Raw genomic sequence first — 20228 nt, forward strand, 5'->3', positions numbered from 1 at the left:
ATGTTTTTCCAGAAAAAAAAGTAAATTTTCATTTTCACAGACCAGTTCCAATAAATTTAGCAAAAAACCTGTGGGCTCAAAATGCTAACTATACCTCTTGAAAAATTCCTTGAGGGGTGTAGTTTCCAAAATGGGGTCACTTTTGGGGAGTTTCCACTGTTATGGTCCCTCCAGGGCTTTGCAAACACGACATGGCACCGAAAACCATTCCAGCAAAATCTGCGCTTCAAAATCCAAATTGTCCTCGTTCCCTTCTGAGCCCTGCCGTGGGTCCAAACAGCAGTTTATTACCACATATGGGGTATTGCTGTAATCGGGAGACATTGCTTTACAAATGTTGGGGTGTTTTTTCTCCTTTATTCCTTGTAAAATCTAAAACATCGTATGTTTTTCCAGAAAAAAAGTAGATTTTCATTTTCACAGACAAGTTCCAATAAATTTAGCAAAAAACCTGTGGGCTAAAAATGCTAACTATACCCCTAGAAAAATTCCTTGAGGGGTGTAGTCTCCAAGATGGGGTCACTTTTGGGGGGTTTCCACTGTTTTGGCACCACAAGACCTCTTCAAACCTGACATGGTGCCTAAAATATATTCTAATAAAATAGAGGCCCCAAAATCCACTAGGTGCTCCTTTGCTTCTGAGGCCGGTGTTTCGGTCCTTTACCGCACTAGAACCACATGTGGGATATTTCTAAAAATTGCAGAATCTGGGCAATAAATATTGAGTTGCATTTCTCTGATAAAACCCTCTGTGTTACAGAAAAAACTGTATTACAAATGAATTTCGTAAAAAAAAATTGAAATTTGTACATTTCACCTCTACTTTGCTTTATTTCTTGTGAAATGCCTAAAGGCTTCAAATAATTTCTGAATGCTGTTTTGAATACTTTGAGAGGTGCAGTTTTTAAAATGGGGTGATTTATGGGGATTTTCTAATATATAAGGCCCTCAAAGCCACTTCACAACTGAACTGGTCCCTGAAAAAATAGCCTTTTGAAATTTTCCTGAAAATGTGAGAAATTGTTGCCAAAGTTCTAAGCCTTGTAACGTCCTAGAAAAATAAAAGCACGTTCAAAAAACGATGCAAACATAAAGTAGACATATGGGGGATGTTAACTAGTAACTATTTTGTGTGGTATTACTATCTGTTTTACAAGCAGATACATTACAATTTAGAAAAATGCAGATTTTTGCAAATTTTCTCAAAATTTTGGTATTTTTTACAAATAAATATTGAATTTAACGACAAAATTTGTTCAGTATCATAAAGTACAATATGTCACGAGAAAAGAATCTCAGAATCGCTTAGATAGGCAAAAGCATTCCGGAGTTATTACCACATAAAGTGACACATGTCAGATTTGCAAAAATCGGCTGTGTCCTGAAGGCCAAAATAGGCTGTGTCCTTAAGGGGTTAAAGGGGAACAGCGCCACTCTTGTTTATAGGTGGGGTCTGGTATTGCATTTCAGAAACCTTTTCTTGAATTTTGATGAGTTGCAATACCAGACACAGCCCATAGACCAGAGTGATGATGTGAAGGATAACCAAGTAAAGTCTGCAGATTGTGGCTAACACCCAGTGGTGTAACTACCGCTATAGCAGCCGTAGCGGCTGCTACGGGGCCCGCAGCATGAGGGGGCCCGTGTCGCCCGCCGGCACGGGCCCCCACCATGGCCGGAGGCTCCGCTAGCAGCCGCTATGGCTGCTACAGCGGGACGCCACTGAACACTACGGCAGAGCAGGGAGGTATCTCCCCGCTCTGCCATTTAAACAAAAGACATGTATCCCCTATCCACAGGACAGGGGATACATGTGTGATCGCTGGCAGCGATAAGGAGAACGGGGGACTGAAAGTCCCCTGAAGTTCTCCATCACAAACCTCGGACTTCCGGGATCCGTATCGGCAGCTCCGTAGAAATGAATGGAGCGCCGGTCGCGCTTGTGCGCCTGCGTGACCAGCGCTCCTTTCATTTTTATTGAGCTGCGCAGACGCCGGAAGTCAGAGGTTAGTCATGGAGAACTTGGGGGACTTTCGGTCCCCCGTTCTCCCTATCGCTGCCAGCGATCACACATGTATCCCTTATCCTGTGGATAGGGGATACGTCTTTTGTCTTCTCACACTGTAGGTCGCATTCTTTTGGGGGGTTGGGGACGCTGTATAGCGTTCCCTACAGGGGGGGCTGTATAGCGTTCCCTACAGGGGGGGGCTGTATAGCGTTCCCTACAGGGGGGCTGTATAGCGTTCCCTACAGGGGGTGCTGTATGGCGCTATCCACAGGGGGGGCCTGTATGGCATTCCCTACAGGGGGGGGCTGTATGGCATTCCCTACAGGGGGGCTGTAAGGCGTTCCCTACAGGGGGGGGGGGGCTGTAAGGCGTTCCCTACAGGGAGGGGCTGTAAGGCGTTACCTACAGGGAGGGGCTTTAAGGCGTTCCCTACAGGGGGGGGCTGTAAGGCGTTCCCTACAGGGGGGGGCTGTAAGGCGTTCCCTACAGGGGGGGCTGTAAGGCGTTCCTTACAGGGGGGGCTGTAAGGCGTTCCTTACAGGGGGGGCTGTAAGGCGTTCCCTACAGGGGGGGCTGTATGGCGTTCCCTACAGGGGGGGCTGTATGGCGTTCCCTACAAACGACCCCCTGTAGATAACGCCATACAGTCCCCTCTGTAGAGAACGCCATACAGCCCCCTCTGTAGAGAACGCCATACAGCCCCCTCTGTAGAGAACACCATACAGCCCCCTCTGTAGAGAACGCCATACAGCCCCCCCCTGTGGATAGCGCCATACAGCCCCCTCTGTAGATAGCGCCATACAGCCCCCTCTGTAGATAGCGCCATACAGCCCCCTCTGTAGATAGCGCCATACAGCCCCCTCTGTAGATAGCGCCATACAGCCCCCTCTGTAGATAGCGCCATACAGCCCCCCCTGTAGATAGCGCCATACAGCCCCCTCTGTAGATAGCGCCATACAGCCCCCTCTGTAGATAGCGCCATACAGCCCCCCCTGTAGATATCTACAGAGGGGGCTGTATGGCGCTATCTACAGAGGGGGCTGTATGGCGCTATCTACAGAGGGGGCTGTATGGCGCTATCTACAGAGGGGGCTGTATGGCGCTATCTACAGAGGGGGCTGTATGGCGCTATCTACAGGGGGGGCTGTATGGCGTTATCTACAGAGGGGTCTGTATGGCGTTATCTACAGAGGGGGCTGTATGGCGTTCTCTACAGAGGGGGCTGTATGGCGTTCCCTACAGAGGGGGCTGTATGGCGCTATCTACAGAGGGGGCTGTATGGCGCTATCTACAGAGGGGGCTGTATGGCGCTATCTACAGAGGGGGCTGTATGGCGCTATCTACAGAGGGGGCTGTATGGCGCTATCTACAGAGGGGGCTGTATGGCGCTATCTACAGGGGGGGGCTGTAAAAAAGGCACTATCTACAAGGGGGGGGTTGTGTGACACCCAGGGAAGGGGGGGCCCCAGTCAAAAGTTTGCTATGGGGCCCAGTCCTTCCTAATTACGCCCCTGCTAACACCTCTTCTTTCCACAGATTGAGAGACACGATAGCTGTGCATATGACTTTTTGGAAATACGCGATGGCGACTCGGAAACTAGCCCTTTGATTGGCCGCTACTGTGGCTATGATAAGCCAGAAGACTTCAAGAGCTCAGGCAATAAACTGTTCATTAGATTTGTATCTGATGGCTCCATCAATAAAGCTGGATTTTCTCTCCACTACTTCAAAGGTAGGTACAACCTGCTCCTCATCTCCTGTTCTCTATAAGTTTGTGGCTGCGTCAAGAGTAATGACGGATCAATAATGTAGACTATAGGTGCCAATTTCACCTTTTTTTTTCTATTTATTTTTTTTGTGGCCCGGCAAAGGGAAATGTTATATACATTAATTAAAAGCAAGTCAAGAAGTTGATGATTTTCAGGAACTGCGTCAAACTTGTCCATGGGCATTGTCTGGTATTGCAGTTCAGCCATATTTACTTGAAGGGTGGTGAGCTGCAATACCAGACACAGCCAATGGACCAAGTGGCGCTATTCCGCGGGAAAAAAAAAGATCAGTTTTTCTAATCCCGGACAGGCCCTTTAAGAATCTGTAGGAGACTTCAAGGCTTATTGGCTACCTGGCTCCTTGTTTTTTTTTCCCAGATTTGACCCTCATTTTTATTGGTATGTGACAGACTTGCAGCTTCTAGATTATATTGCTACTCTTTCTGTGCTCATTAGCATTTCATGAGATTAAAAGGTAGAATGGACACTTACATGTCCATGTCCCTAAAAATTGCCTCCGGCATAAAAAAAATCCATTAATGTACCACTAACAAAGAGCGGATTTGGTGGACCAGGTTGGTCAATTTATTTCATTGATGACCATTCGGCCATGTAATACTACATCTTCCTTAGTGTGGAGAATGAGACTGGGTAGTGACCCACCATATTAATAAGGTAATTGGTAACTCCCAGTTGTCAATTTATTCATATATTTCTATGAGGAATTGAAGAGAAACGCGTTTTAAGAAAAGATGCTCTAGATTTGCTATTTTGTACAAGTTTTTACTACAGCAAACCTGTCGGGAGCGCTGACAGGTTTTCTTTAAGAACAGAAAGTTACAAAGTGGTGTTCCCAGATTCGACAACTATAACCTATCAACAGGATAGGTGATAATTGTCTGACCGCTAGGGACTCCACTGGTGGAAAACTCCATTTCTCCCCACTGCACCCCCTGCAGTGAGGAGGAGCTTAAATGGTGCGTCGGTCGAGCAGCACTGTGCTCCACTGAATGAAGATAGTAGAAATACGAGGCACTCACCGCCTGTGGCAATAAAAAAGATCTATTGAAAAAATTATCTCGGTCTGTTAGATGTGGAAATGCCTACGACCGTTTCACGCTACAAGCGATTTATAAAGGCCATCACGTCACTTCCCCTTTGCTCCTTTTGTATTGTGCTCATCAAGAATATGTGTGATTCGTTTAATCCCTCAAAGGTAGCAAAGTGTGCACAGTAATGCATAATAAACAGCAGAGTAATACAATATAACAAAAGCACACTCTACACATTAAATACAAGAAGAAATATAACCACATTCAAATTAAAAAGGAACTGGGGGGCGTGGCTTGGATGCCGAACAGAGCGGTCGCATCTCCTTGAGCTCCGTTCGGAGATCTCCTAGCTACGACCTTAGCGACGATATATCCTTACCGGATTGCGGGTTCCAGCTGTCTCCGGGTTTGTGCCAGCATGATGACCAATACAAAGTCCCTAAAGACGGGGCCCAAACGCCTTACGAACTTCTTCACCTCAAAGTAGCACAAGCATGGCGGCGAGGCGTCTTCCTCCGGTGTGGTCTCGCCAGCTTCACCGTCCAGGAGGGACTTGGACTTTGCCGACAGGGAAGAATCCTCAGCTGTCGGGGGAGAGTCTATGGCACATGGAGTTGGAGAGTCGGGATTGACACGAGCAGCTTCACTGAGAGAGGGACAACCAAAGGAAGTGACGACCATTTGCCTACCTAAAATGGTGTCTTCCCCTCCTATCTCAGAGGTGTCTAACCCCCGCCAGCCCAGCCGGACTCATATCTAACCTGGCTCAGGAGCCTTCTATTGAGGTAGTACCCTCACAATCTGTGGCTATAGAAGATATTCCTTCCTCTGATCAGGCTGCCTCAGAAGCCTTTATAAAGAAACGTGGTGCTAGCTCTGAGGTTCCTTCCAAAATGATTTGATGGGATTCTTCACAAAGTTATCTACTGCTATTGATGATCTGGGAGATAGAGTGGATCATGTGGAGTCTAAAACGGGAGAACTAACTAATGCCCATAATGACATTGTGGACGCTCGTGTATCTTTGGAAGAAGAGCTGCATGCTCTTAAATGTAAGATGGCTGACTTGGAAGATCGTAATAGAAGAAACCATGTCAAGTTCAGAGGCATTCCTGAGTCTGTCCAACCGCTTAAAGAGGCTCTGTCACCAGATTTTGCAACCCCTATCTGCTATTGCAGCAGATCGGCGCTGCAATGTAGATTACAGTAACGTTTTTATTTTTAAAAAACGAGCATTTTTGGCCAAGTTATGACCATTTTTGTATTTATGTAAATGAGGCTTGCAAAAGTCCAAGTGGGCGTGTTTACAGTAAAAGTCCAACTGGGCGTGTATTATGTGCGTACATCGGGGCGTGTTTACTTCTTTTACTAGCTGGGCGTTCTGACGAGAAGTATCATCCACTTCTCTTCAGAACGCCCAGCTTCTGGCAGTGCACAGACACACAGCGTGTTCTCGAGAGATCACGCTGTGACGTCACTCACTTCCTGCCCCAGGTCCTGCATCGTGTCGGCCACATCGGCACCAGAGGCTACAGTTGATTCTGCAGCAGCATCGGCGTTTGCAGGTAAGTAGCTACATCGACTTACCTGCAATCGCCGATGCTGCTGCAGAATCAAATGTAGCCTCTGGTGCCGATGTGTCCTCGCTCGTCCGACACGATGCAGGACCTGGGGCAGGAAGTGACGTCACAGCGTGATCTCTCGAGAACACGCTGTGTGTCTGCACTGCCAGAAGCTGGGCGTTCTGAAGAGAAGTGGATGATGCTGATTCGTCAGAACGCCCAGCTAGTAAAAGTAGTAAAAACGCCCCGATGTACGCACATAATACACGCCCCGATGTACGCACATAATACACGCCCAGTTGGACTTTTACTTTTAAACACGCCCAGTTGGACTTTTGCAAGCCTCATTTGCATAAATACAAAAATGGTCATAACTTGGCCAAAAATGCTCGTTTTTAAAAAATAAAAACGTTACTGTAATCTACATTGCAGCGCCGATCTGCTGCAATAGCAGATAGGGGTTGCAAAATCTGGTGACAGAGCCTCTTTAACCTAAATGCCTATTTGCAACAAATTAAAGATTTATTGCCTGCTTCTAAACCTGCTGATCTTATAATTCATAGAGCGCATAGGCTCAATAAAAGCCTAAATCTTTCTGCTGAGCTACCAAGGGATTTGATTGCACAAATTCACTTCTTTCATACTAAAGACTCCCTCATGTCTGCTACAAGACTGCCGGTTCTACCTGCACCCTATGAGCAGATACATCTCTACGCTGATTTGTCCCAAGCGACTCTACAAGCCAGGAAGACATTTTTGCCTCTCACCTTGGCCTTGAGGAAAAACGATATGGGCTATAGGTGGGGCTTCCCTGCCAAATTGATTGTATACAGAAACTGGCTCCTGCACACTATGGCGAACGTGGCTGAAGGGTCCGCCTTACTTAATCAATGTGGTCTCTCGTCTATATCCCCTTCTTCTGCTCCAGTCAGACGCTCTCCTTCGAAACTTTCACCGGGTTGGATCAGAAAACCCCAGCCATGACCTCTTCTAGGGTATTTGCTTCAATATGGAGGTCGTGATGGTGTCCGTGTAGACTCTTTTCCCCTGTGTTTTGGTAGCTGTCGGCCAAGTTAATTGGCGGAGTTACTTTTATCACTACGTGATTATGTTTTTACAAATTGTCTGTTTTTCCTTCCCTGCCCTCTCCCTTTTCCTTTTAACTTGGTGCTCTGGGATTGCTACTTTCCTTTGAGGGTCACGGCCGATCAAAAGGTATCTGGGTTCTAATACAATTTTTTATGTCTATGCCTGCTTTGCAATACCTTTTTATTATGGCGGTTAAATTTATGTCCCTGAATACAAGGGGGCTCAATTCCCCCTTTAAGAGCGCTTCCGTATGGAGGGATGCATTGGCATCTGACACGGACATTATAGGTCTACAAGAGACACAGTTTTCTAGGTCTAATTGTCCGAAATTTACTCACCATAGGTTTCCGGTAATTTCTACGTCTAATGCTGATAAGAAAAAAAGCAAGAGTGTTAATAGCCTTTAAAGATACGTTATCCTTCCAAATGCATTCTTCTGTTGTTGATGAGCGGGGGAGATATTTATTCCTGGTAGGTTTGCTTAACAATTGTCCCGTTACAATCGCTAACATTTATACAAAACTTTGCGCAAGGTTATGAAAGGGAAGCTTATAATATGTGGAGATTTCAATATTATTGTAATGGCAGGAAGGAGGTGAAGGGAAAGTGAGCCCTAATCTACCCACCGCCCTGTCCCTGCCTACTTGCAACGACCCGCCCTAGGCGACGAGGTACAACTGGGCGGCGGTCCCTACGCTGGCTAAGTGCACAGGAAGACAAACAGGGAACACGCAAGGGAAGGGGCAGTAGCCACGGAACGCCACGAGGAAACGGGGCGGCGAACGAACAGTCAGGACCAGGACGAAGTGAGTACACCCGAGCAGGCACGGAGACAGAAGCAAGCCAGGGCAAGCAAGCAGGTCAAGCAGAACTGCAGCAAGGCAGAAGCACGGCACAAGCAGGCTGGAGCAAGCAGCAGTGGGGCCAGGAATCCAAAAGAATTACAAGCACTGAGGGAGAGCACAGGGCAGGTAATAAAGGGCAGGGGGCGGAGCTAACTCCGAGAGACCAGGCCGCGATAGGCTCTCCCACTCCTGAGCCTGCCACCCTGGTTGGTGGGAGATGGTGTCAGTCGAGCAGGTCTGGCCTCAGGTGTGGATTGATTAATCCCAGGAGTATAGCTAGATGAAGTACCTGGCAGATCCCTAACAGTACTCCCCCTTTTATGAGGGGCCACCGGACCCTTACTAAGGGGACCCGGTTTAGTGGGGAAGAGGAGGTGGAACCTCCTGATCAATACCCCAGCGTGAACATCACGGGCAGGTACCCAAGTCCTCTCCTCCGGCCCGTATCCTCTCCAATGGACCAGGTACTGGAGGGCGCCCTGGACCATCCTACTGTCCATAATCTTGGCCACCTCGAATTCCACCCCCTCAGGGGTGAGAACGGGAACAGGAGGTATCCTCGAGGGGGACCAGGACGGGGAGCAGCGTTTAAGGAGGGAGGCATGGAAGACGTCATGTATGCGAAAGGATGGGGGGAGCTCCAGACGGAAGGATACAGGGTTGAGGACTTCAATGATCTTATAAGGTCCAATAAATCGGGGAGCGAACTTCCTGGACGGGACCTTAAGGCGCAAGTTCCTGGACGACAACCAGACCAAATCCCCGACGACAAACCGGGGGTTAGCAGAACGTCTACTATCCGCCTGAACCTTTTGTGCGCTCTGGGACGCCTCTAGGTTCTTCTGAACCTGGGCCCAGACAGTGCACAGTTCCCGATGAACCTCCTCTACCTCAGGATTATTGGAACAACCAGGGGAGACGGAGGAGAACCTTGGGTTAAACCCGAAATTACAGAAAAACGGGGAGACCCCTGACGAGTTACTGACCCGGTTATTCAGGGAAAATTCAGCAAGGGGAAGGAATGAGACCCAATCGAATTGACAGTCAGAGATGAAACACCTTAAATATTGTTCCAGGGATTGGTTGGTCCTTTCCGTTTGGCCATTAGTTTCGGGATGGAAGGCGGAGGAGAAGGACAGATCAATCTCCAACTTTTTACAAAAAGCTCTCCAAAATAAGGAAACAAATTGTACCCCTCTGTCAGAAACGATATTGACTGGGGCCCCATGGAGACGCAGGATGTGTTTCACAAACAAAGAAGCTAACGTCTTGGCGTTAGGTAGCTTCTTAAGGGGCACAAAGTGGCACATCTTGCTGAAGCGGTCGACTACCACCCACACCACCGACTTGCCCTGAGATGGAGGCAAATCGGTGATAAAATCCATGGAGATATGGGTCCAAGGTCTCTGGGGAATGGGCAAGGAACGTAGTAGGCCCGCAGGTCGGGACCTAGGGGTTTTGGACCTAGCGCAAACCTCACAAGCGGCGACGTAAGCCCTAACATCTTTAGGCAACCCAGGCCACCAATAGTTTCTGGTAATGAGGTGTTTGGTGCCCAAGATGCCAGGATGACCAGATAGAGCGGAGTCATGGTTTTCCCTGAGTACCCTCAGCCGGTATTGCAGGGGAACAAACAGTTTGTCCCCAGGGACGTTCCCGGGAGCTGCACCCTGATCAGCCGCGATATCAGAAGCTAAATCAGAATCCGTGGCAGAGACGATTATACCAGGGGGTAAAATACAAGCGGGATCCTTCTCGGAAGGAGGATTGGCCATGAAACTACGTGACAGAGCGTCAGCCTTAATATTCTTGGACCCAGCCCTATAGGTAACCAAGAAATTAAATCTGGTAAAGAATAGTGCCCACCGAGCTTGTCTAGGATTAAGCCTCCGGGCCGATTCTAGGAAAACCAGATTCTTGTGATCCGTAAGGACCGTTACCTGGTGTCTGGCCCCCTCCAGGAAGTGCCGCCACTCCTCAAAAGCCCATTTAATGGCTAGAAGTTCGCGGTTACCAATATCATAGTTACTCTCCGTGGGCGAAAACTTCCTAGAGAAGTAAGCACAGGGGCGGAGATGGGTGAGGGAGCTGGTACCCTGGGACAAGACGGCCCCCACTCCCACCTCGGAAGCGTCAACCTCCACAATAAATGGCTCCTCTTGGTTGGGCTGAATCAGCACGGGGGCCGAGATAAAGCACTTCTTGAGAGTCTCAAAGGCCTGGACGGCCTCAGGGGGCCAATGGAGGACATCGGCACCCTTGCGGGTAAGGTCCGTAAGAGGCTTAGCGACGACCGAGAAGTTGGCAATAAATCTCCTGTAATAGTTGACGAACCCTAAAAAACACTGTAACGCCTTAAGGGAGGCAGGTTGGACCCATTCCGCCACAGCTTGAACCTTGGCAGGGTCCATGCGGAATTCATGAGGAGTGAGGATTTGCCCTAAAAATGGTATCTCCTGTACCCCAAAGACACATTTTTCAGTCTTAGCAAACAGATTATTCTCCCGAAGGACCTGGAGCACCTTCCTGACATGCTCCACGTGGGAGGACCAGTCCTTGGAAAACACCAGTATGTCATCAAGGTACACAACAAGAAAATTACCCAGGTACTCTCTCAGGATTTCATTAATAAAATTCTGGAAGACAGCAGGGGCATTACACAACCCAAAGGGCATGACCAGGTATTCGAAATGACCCTCGGGTGTGTTGAACGCAGTTTTCCACTCATCCCCCTCTTTGATGCGGATAAGGTTATATGCCCCCCGTAGATCGAACTTAGAAAACCATTGGGCTCCCTGAACCTGATTAAAAAGATCCGGAATCAAAGGAAGTGGGTACTGGTTCCTTACGGTGACCTTATTCAGGTTACGATAATCAATGCACGGCCTAAGACCACCATCCTTCTTCCCCACGAAGAAGAAGCCAGCACCTACAGGAGAAGTCGAGGGGCGAATGAAACCCTTGGCCAGGCATTCTTGGATATACACCCTCATCGCTTCACGTTCAGGACATGAAAGATTAAATATCCTACCCTTAGGAAGCTTGGCACCAGGCACCAAATCGATAGCACAATCGTAATCTCTATGGGGGGGCAACACCTCGGAGGCCTCCTTAGAAAACACATCGGCGAAGTCCTGAACAAACTCAGGAAGCGTGTTTACCTCCTCCCGGGGAGAAATAGAGTTAACAGAAAGACATGACATAAGACATTCATTACCCCATTTGGTGAGATCCCCAGTATTCCAATCAAATGTGGGATTATGCAACTGCAACCAGGGAAGACCTAATACCAGATCAGACGATAATCCCTGCATCACCAGTACAGAGCACTGCTCCAAATGCATGGAGCCAACCAGGAGTTCAAAAACAGGAGTATGCTGAGTAAAATAACCATTAGCAAGGGGGGTTGAGTCGATTCCTACTACAGGGATGGGATAAGGTAAATCAATACAAGGCATCTTTAGAGACATAGCAAAATCCACAGACATGATATTAGCAGATGAGCCAGAATCCACGAAAGCACTGCCCGTGGCAGACCGGCCAGCAAACGAGACCTGAAAGGGAAGCAAAATTTTATTGCGTTTCACATTAACGGGAAATACCTGTGCGCCCAAGTGACCTCCCCGATGATCACTTAGGCGCGGAAGTTTTCCGGCTTCTTATTCTTGCGCCTGGGACAGGTGTTCAGTAGATGCTTGTCGTCCCCACAGTAGAAGCAGAGACCATTCATTCTGCGAAACTCTCTACGTTGTCGAGGGGACATGGAGGCCCCGAGTTGCATAGGTACCTCCGAGTCCTCCGTGGAGGGGCGAGGAGACGGGACCTCGGGGGGAATCGCAGAAAAGTCAGAGGGGAGCACACTGAAGCGTTCTAGCTGACGTTCCCTGAGACGTCGGTCAAGTCGTACTGCTAGGGCCATAACCTGGTCAAGGGAGTCAGGCGAGGGGTAGCTAACCAGCAGATCCTTCAGGGCGTCAGATAATCCTAACCTAAACTGGCACCTTAGGGCCGGATCGTTCCACTGAGAAGCTACGCACCACTTCCTAAAATCAGAACAGTATTCCTCAACCGGTCTCCTACCCTGACGTAAGGTCACCAGCTGACTCTCGGCTAAAGCAGTCCTGTCAGTCTCGTCGTAAATGAGTCCGAGGGCAGAGAAAAAACGATCAACAGAGGAAAGTTCAGGGGCGTCAGGAGCCAAGGAGAAGGCCCACTCTTGGGGCCCTTCCTGGAGTCGGGATATGATGATACCCACCCGCTGGTTCTCGGAACCTGAGGAGTGGGGCTTTAGGCGGAAATACAGTCTGCAACTCTCCCGGAAGGAGAGAAACGTCTTACGGTCCCCTGAAAACCGGTCAGGTAACTTGAGGTCGGGTTCTAGAGGTGAGGTGAGGGGTACTACTAAAGCAGCGTCACCCTGATTGACCCTTTGGGCCAGGGCCTGGACCTGTAGGGAGAGGCCCTGCATCTGCTGGGTCAGGGTCTCAAGGGGGTCCATGATAGCGTCAGCGTAGGAGAAATGGTAGACTAGGTAAGGGCTTGTAATTATGTAATGGCAGGAAGGAGGTGAAGGGAAAGTGAGCCCTAATCTACCCACCGCCCTGTCCCTGCCTACTTGCAACGACCCGCCCTAGGCGACGAGGTACAACTGGGCGGCGGTCCCTACGCTGGCTAAGTGCACAGGAAGACAAACAGGGAACACGCAAGGGAAGGGGCAGTAGCCACGGAACGCCACGAGGAAACGGGGCGGCGAACGAACAGTCAGGACCAGGACGAAGTGAGTACACCCGAGCAGGCACGGAGACAGAAGCAAGCCAGGGCAAGCAAGCAGGTCAAGCAGAACTGCAGCAAGGCAGAAGCACGGCAGAAGCAGGCTGGAGCAAGCAGCAGTGGGGCCAGGAATCCAAAAGAATTACAAGCACTGAGGGAGAGCACAGGGCAGGTAATAAAGGGCAGGGGGCGGAGCTAACTCCGAGAGACCAGGCCGCGATAGGCTCTCCCACTCCTGAGCCTGCCACCCTGGTTGGTGGGAGATGGTGTCAGTCGAGCAGGTCTGGCCTCAGGTGTGGATTGATTAATCCCAGGAGTATAGCTAGATGAAGTACCTGGCAGATCCCTAACAATTATACCTGACGCTCAGTGGGACTCTACTAATCCGGACAGAAGATCTCCCCCGACTTTATCTCCATGGTTACTCAAGGAAGATTTATATGATACGTTTCGCTGTATGAATTCTTCTTCTAGAGAATTTACTTTCTATTCTACGAGACATCGTTCCTTTTCTAGAATAGATTTCTTTTTCGTGGATAGGGGCTCTATTCCGGGAATTAAATCTTCTGAGATAGGACAAATAACATGGTCAGATCATGCTCCAACATATCTCCTGTTTTCGTTAGGCCATGTCCCTTCTCCTGGTTTTTCATGGCGTGTCAATAATTTTCTCCTTGGTCTTCCCAAATATAAGGAAAAGATTTACTCCCAATTGCAGGAATATTTTCTGCTGAATGGTTCCCCAGATGTGTGTCCCTTTACTTTATGGAATGCCCATAAGGCTGTCATGAGGGGATTTTTGATACAACAAGGGACGCGGTATAAAAAATTGAAAATGGCCAATATGGAGTCTTTATTATCTGACATGCGTTCTGTGGAACAAGAACTTCAACAAAATAAGTTACCTTCCCTGCACGATAAACTTATGATCCTAAGACGTAATTTAAAGGCCCTCCTTTTAGATGAATTTGATAAAAAGATTACTTCCTTACGGCTGAACTATTATACCTCCTACAATAAAGCCAGTAAACTGATGGCGCGTAGAATTAAACAACGTCAGCTAAAATCTAAAATAACCCATTTAGAATCCCTGAAAGACGGTTCTAAAATTATTAACCCCTAGGCAATAGCGGATCAATATAGCTCCTATTATTCTAAATTGTATAATTTGCAGTCAGACCCTACTACCCCGCAACCCACGGATATAGATATAAAGACCTGTTTGGATTCGGTTCAATTACCTTCTATCTCTCAGGAACAATTATCTCTTTTGAGCGCCCCCATTTCTCACATGGAAGTTTCCAAAATAATTAATCTATCCAAAGCTAATAAATCCCCTGGGCCTGATGGCTTTTCTAACGAATACTATCGTGCCTTCGACTCCATTCTCTCACCCCACCTAATCTCAGTCTTTAATAAGGCGATGTCTGAGGTTAGTATGCCCCAAGAGATGCTTCAAGCCACGATAGTGACAATTCCTAAACCATGAAAATCCCCTACAATCCCAGCTAATTTTTGGCCTTCTTAATTGCGATACTAAACTTTGTGCCAAACTTCTTGCTATCCGTTCATTAGATATCCTGCCTACTATATATAGTACACTCCGATCAGGTTGGTTTCATAAAGGGACGGCAGGCTCCTGATGGTACACAACGAATAATTGATGTCATAGCTAGGGTGGGACAGACTCGAGCGCCTTCTCTCCTCCTTACTCTGGATGCAGAGAAGGCGTTTGATAGAATCCACTGGGGTTTTGCTTTCTCAATCTTGACTAAGTTTGGATTTATGGGAAATATATTTAAAGCCATACAAGCGCTGTATACATTACCTACTGCTAAGGTCCTTTCTAATGGTTTCGTTTCTACTCCCTTCCATATTACCAATGGGACTAGACAGGGGTGTCCGCTATCTCCCCTGCTATTCACGTTAGTGATGGAACCCCTTGCAGAATCTATACGCTCTAATTTACTTATACGAGGTATTGCTGTGGGGTTTAGACAACATAAGATTGGGTTATTTGCAGATGATATCATCTTAACTATTACTGATCCTTTGCCATCTTTGAGGGAAATATCTCATATTATTTCAAGTTTTGGTTTAATTTCTTATTATAAAGTGAATGCCTCCAAGTCTCAGATACTTGGGCTCGCTCTTAACTCTGCTTTAAAACAGTCTATACAAAATGAATTCCCATTTAAGTCGGAAAGCTCCTCCATTCCTTCCCTGGGGATTCAAATTATTTTTTCTCTGTCCAGGCTTCCTAAACTTAATCTTGAGCCTCTTTTGTTTTCTTTACAAGAAGAATTGGACCAAATTTCTAAGCATGACCCATCTTGGTTAGGTCGCAATGTTTGTTATAAAATGTTCATACTGCCCAAGATTCTGTATTTTTTACGGACATTGACAATCCCAATGCCGTTTTCATGGCTCTCTAAATTCCAAAAACAACTCAGCATCTTCTTGTGGGGGGGGGGGGGGTTAAGAAGCCCAGGGTGGCGACGTCTATTCTTATGATCCGGAAAAATAGAGGCGGTATGGGAGTCCCTAATCTGTTGAACTATCATAGAGCGTTAGTGATAAAGCAATCTGAGAAGTGGTTTTACCCCTCTAATGGTTCTAGTTGGCCTTCAATTGAATACTACCTAATGGGTGGTCAGCCTCTGTCTAATGTCTTATTAGCCTATGCCTTAAAACCTGATCTTCCTCTTCCCAGTGTTCCCACTGTAAAGGTTTCCTTGCAGAGCTGGCTTTATTTTCTTTCACAGCCCTCTAGGGTTCCTGGGGGCAGTCTGGTTCAGATACCGGTGGGAGTTTTGGAAGTGTTGATTCCTAATCTGGGCATTAGACATTGGCCTGCAGCAGGCATTCATTTTGTTTCTGATTTTATTTTCTGGGAAGAGAATCAGGTCCTTCTCAGGACTACGGGAGAAGTTTCATATCTCGGATAGACATATATTTATAAATATAACCAGATGAAGTCTTATTTGGCTAGTTCGCCTTTGTTGGACTTCGATTTGCCTTTATTCACTGGTACTCTCCTTTCTGGGTCTGGTTGGGGAGTTGTGAACCTTACAGGTCGAATTTATGACACTTTGAATGGGGACGTGGAGATTTCCCGGCGAGCTCATTTTTTGAATTGGGAAAGAGATCTAGATAAAACATTTACCCTGGCACAATGGGAAACCGCGCTTAAGTGGACTTTGAAATCTTCTGTTTGCATGAATCTTTTGGAAGTTTTTCATAAGGTTTTAATGAGGTGGTATTATACTCCCTTTAAATTGGCTAGGATCTATCCTCAGTCATCTGATATATGTTGGCGCCTTTGCGGCTAGGTTGGTGCGATCTACCATATATTTTGGGGTTGTCCCCTTATTTCCTCTTTTTGGAACAAAGTTTTCTAATTACTTTTGGCGGTTACAGGAATACCCATAGCTAAGGATCCCGCCCTGGCTCTTCTGTCTTTGGAGAGGGTTCCGCCTGTTTTTCGACTCCTAGTATGCCATGTTCTACTCACATCCAAACTTTTGATACTGTATAACAAAGTGGCAGTCGATGTAGCTCCTGTACCCCCAGTTCCCCCTCCTTCCCCTTCCCTTCCCCTTCCTTCCTTTGCCTGATCCCTCCTTTTTGGTTATTTGTTCAGTTTTCTTGAAATTATTGGACCTTGCTATCAGAATTAATGTGACATAAGAATTCCAATGTACCGATTGTTTGTTACAAATGTTTTTGTATTTGAGAAATTTCAATAAAAATGGAATGTTAAAAAAAAAAAAAATTAAAAGGGAACTGAGATCGTTGCGGTCATTAAGACCCATTGGTCCCAGTGTCTCAGTTTTTAAAATAATCGCAGGATGCGGGTGTACAGGCTGTTGGTCATCAATTGGGCTATACAAAAGGAGATCCCCACATTTCTCAGTACATTTGTGAGGCACTATGTTTCGTTCTCAATCATAACTCTTTCCAATTCGATGGACAGTTGTATCGCCAGATAGCCGGTACGGCTATGGGGACCCCGGTGGCCCCCACCTTTGCGAATCTATTCCTGGCTGAACTGGAACGAGTGTTCATTTATAATGTATCTAACCCTTTTGCCAAATATCTACAAATTTTCTTACGCTATATAGATGACCTATTCATAGTATGGTCTGGAACTCATGAGGAATTTTTACAATTTACGGAGTACCTCAATAAAAATGACATGAACATGCATTTTACTCATAGATTTGGAGACCAGGAGATTGTGTTTTTAGATGTACGTGTAAGTGAGGGTCGACTGCAAACTCTAGGGGTTATCGGAAACCAACTGCAACAAATACACTACTTAGGTTTGACAGTTACCACCCCAGTCACATTATGCGGTCCCTCCCATATGCTCAATTTTTGAGATTAAGAAGAATTAACAATCATGATGACATGTTCTTCAAACAGTCTGAAGAACTAAGTCAAAGATTACTTAACCGAGGTTACCCACCACATCTCATTTCAGGATCATTTGCAAGAGCTAATAAGAAGAGTCAACTCTCTTTATTAAAATCTAAACGTGGAAATAAAAATATCAATAAGGATAGTAAGCAATTTGTATTATCCTTCGGTTTTAGTCCGATGAGCGATGTTATTCGTTCTAGTATTAATAACAATTGGCATCTGGTTGAGAGCGATCATCTGCTCGCGGAGGTCGCAACCGGACGTCCAATTGTTTCCTTCCGTAGGTGTCAGAATTTGAAGGACATATTGGTTGAGGGGAGGTTTACATCTAGTACTGAAACCGGAGACTGGTTATCATCAGAAAGGGCAACCATAGATGCGGTCAGTGCAGATCTTTGCAATCCTCTTTTACGCGCGAGGTACCTTAGGATAGGGGGCTGTATGTTTTGTATTGAAGATTTGATTACCTGCAAGACACAATATGTAGTTTATGTAATTTTTTGCCCTTGTCAGAGATTTTACATAGGTAAAACTATTCGCCAAATGCAAAAGCGATTTGGCGAGCATGTACGTTCCCTAGACACAGGTAAGGGCTGTCCAAGTCTTATGCAGCATATGAATGAGTGCCATGGCAATGACTATCGTGGTATGCATTTCGCAGGCATCGTTCAGATAAAACCAGATTCATCAGGGGGTGACAGACATTGTACCCTATTGCAAAGGGGGGCTGCGATTATTTTAAACACTAAGGCACTGGGACCAATGGGTCTTAAAGACCGCAACGATCTCCGTTCCTTTTTAATTTGAATGTTGTTATATTTCTTCTTGTATTTAATGTGTAGAGTGTGCTTTTGTTATATTGTATTACTCTGCTGTTTATTATGCATTACTGTGCACACTTTGCTACCTTTGAGGGATTAAACGAATCACACATATTCTTGATGAGCACAATACAAAAGGAGCAAAGGGGAAGTGACGTGATGGCCTTTATAAATCGCTTGTAGCGTGAAACGGTCGTAGGCATTTCCACATCTAACAGACAGAGATCATTTTTTCAATAAATCTTTTTTATTGCCACAGACGGTGAGTGCCTCGTATTTCTACTATCTTCATTCAAGTTATTTACGTGCTGTTTTCTACCGATGAGCACCCCGTGGGCATCAACTTGACAGATGTACTCCACGTGTGCTAACCTAACAAGGGACTTTGTGCAGTGATTTTGTTGTGTCTGAAATAGGGCAGTGCCAGCCTTCTCTTTCTCCATTACACGATTATTACTGTGCTTCACTGTTTCCGTCATTCCCATAGACTTTGAACGGAGCGGCAGCATGCATTCTCAAGTCACTCCATTCAATGTAGGAACGGAGTTTCGGGACCACCACTCTCGCAATCGGTGGGGTGCCGAGCAATCAGACAATTATCACCTATTCTGTGGATAGGTGATAATGTTTTATTCTAGCACAATTAGTTTCCCATTTTTGGCATTGGATATGCTAAATTGGAAAGCGTTTTTTGTTTTTTTTACTATAATCGTAACGATTTTCCCATTACCCCATAACCCCACCTTGCAAGCAAAGACAAGTGGAGTAGAAGGAGTTAACTTAAAGTTGTCCTGATCTGTTTTTTGTAAAAAAAAAACAAAACCGGTTTATATTAAACTGTTCTCAATGTCTCTAAATGCTGCTAGCAAGGTAAAACGAGGATGTTTTTTCATTCTGGTTACCATGGCTACGTCCAAGGACACACATATCTACAATGTGATATAAATGAGGTTTATATTATTTAGTAACTCATTATCTTATGTTTTGTCTTTTTTCGTTAAAAACTCCTTTAACGTGTACCTCCAGTTGCCAGGGGCTGTTAATAAATGTACAATAACTTCGATATTGGCCTTTTAACCCCTTAGATGCAGTGCTCAATACGGACTGCGGCATTTAAGAAATCAAAAATAGGGAGGGCTTCCTTCTACCTTCCAATCACCAACCTCTATCGGCAGGGGCTGAGTGTTCGATATGGCAGCGAGGGGCCTAAGAAAGGTCCCTATGACTGCCATATAAGGCATGGCCTAATAGGTGCATGGCAGTTTTTTACGGTTATAATGCATCATTTCTGAAAAGTAAAATTTACAAGCAAAAGTCCGCTAGTAGACTAAAAAGACTAAAAAGTTAAATAAACTTTAAAAACGTTAAAAAAAAAAAAAAAGAATAAACATTTTTCCCATAAAAACTAACAAAGATACATTTTTGGTAAATGTAGCAATCAAAAAAATAAAGTTAACAGATCATTTATATTGCACAGTAAATGGCGTAATAAAATGCAAAATAAAATGTCGGAGGATTTATTTTTATTTTTTATTATATTTTTTTATAAATTCCCCTATTCAACCTCCGAAAAATGTTTTAAGAAAAGTTAAATTCCAAGATATGTGCCTTTTTTTTTTTTTAAATGGTACTATTAAATAATACAACTTCTTACTACAAAAAAAAAGTTACAGCTGTGCGAATGCAGTGACATAAAGTGAAAGAAAATTCCCTGTGTCCCTCCAGACCAAAATTAAGGGGTTAATTTACAAAATGTGGATAATCTTGGCGTTTTGCAGATAACAACACCTCATTTTTTTTTTTTAGCTGGAACATTTTGTAGCTCATCTATGAGAGTTTGGGCCTAGGATTAGTGGCCTGGTCATGGGAGACTTGTGACTTTTGAAA

At 45.9% G+C, this 20228-nt stretch overlaps 1 protein-coding gene across 1 annotated transcript in view; it reads left to right on the forward strand.

The window, feature by feature from the left end:
* Positions 1 to 20228, forward strand: part of BMP1 (bone morphogenetic protein 1) — a 102599-nt gene that overhangs the window by 64787 nt on the left and 17584 nt on the right. The window contains exon 12 of the mRNA XM_075858861.1: positions 3545 to 3740. Within this exon, the coding sequence (XP_075714976.1) occupies positions 3545 to 3740 (196 nt within the window). The remainder of the gene's footprint in view (positions 1 to 3544; positions 3741 to 20228) is intronic.

This window comes from Rhinoderma darwinii, chromosome 3 (assembly GCF_050947455.1).
Source record: "Rhinoderma darwinii isolate aRhiDar2 chromosome 3, aRhiDar2.hap1, whole genome shotgun sequence".
NCBI classification, from domain to species: Eukaryota; Metazoa; Chordata; class Amphibia; order Anura; family Rhinodermatidae; genus Rhinoderma; species Rhinoderma darwinii.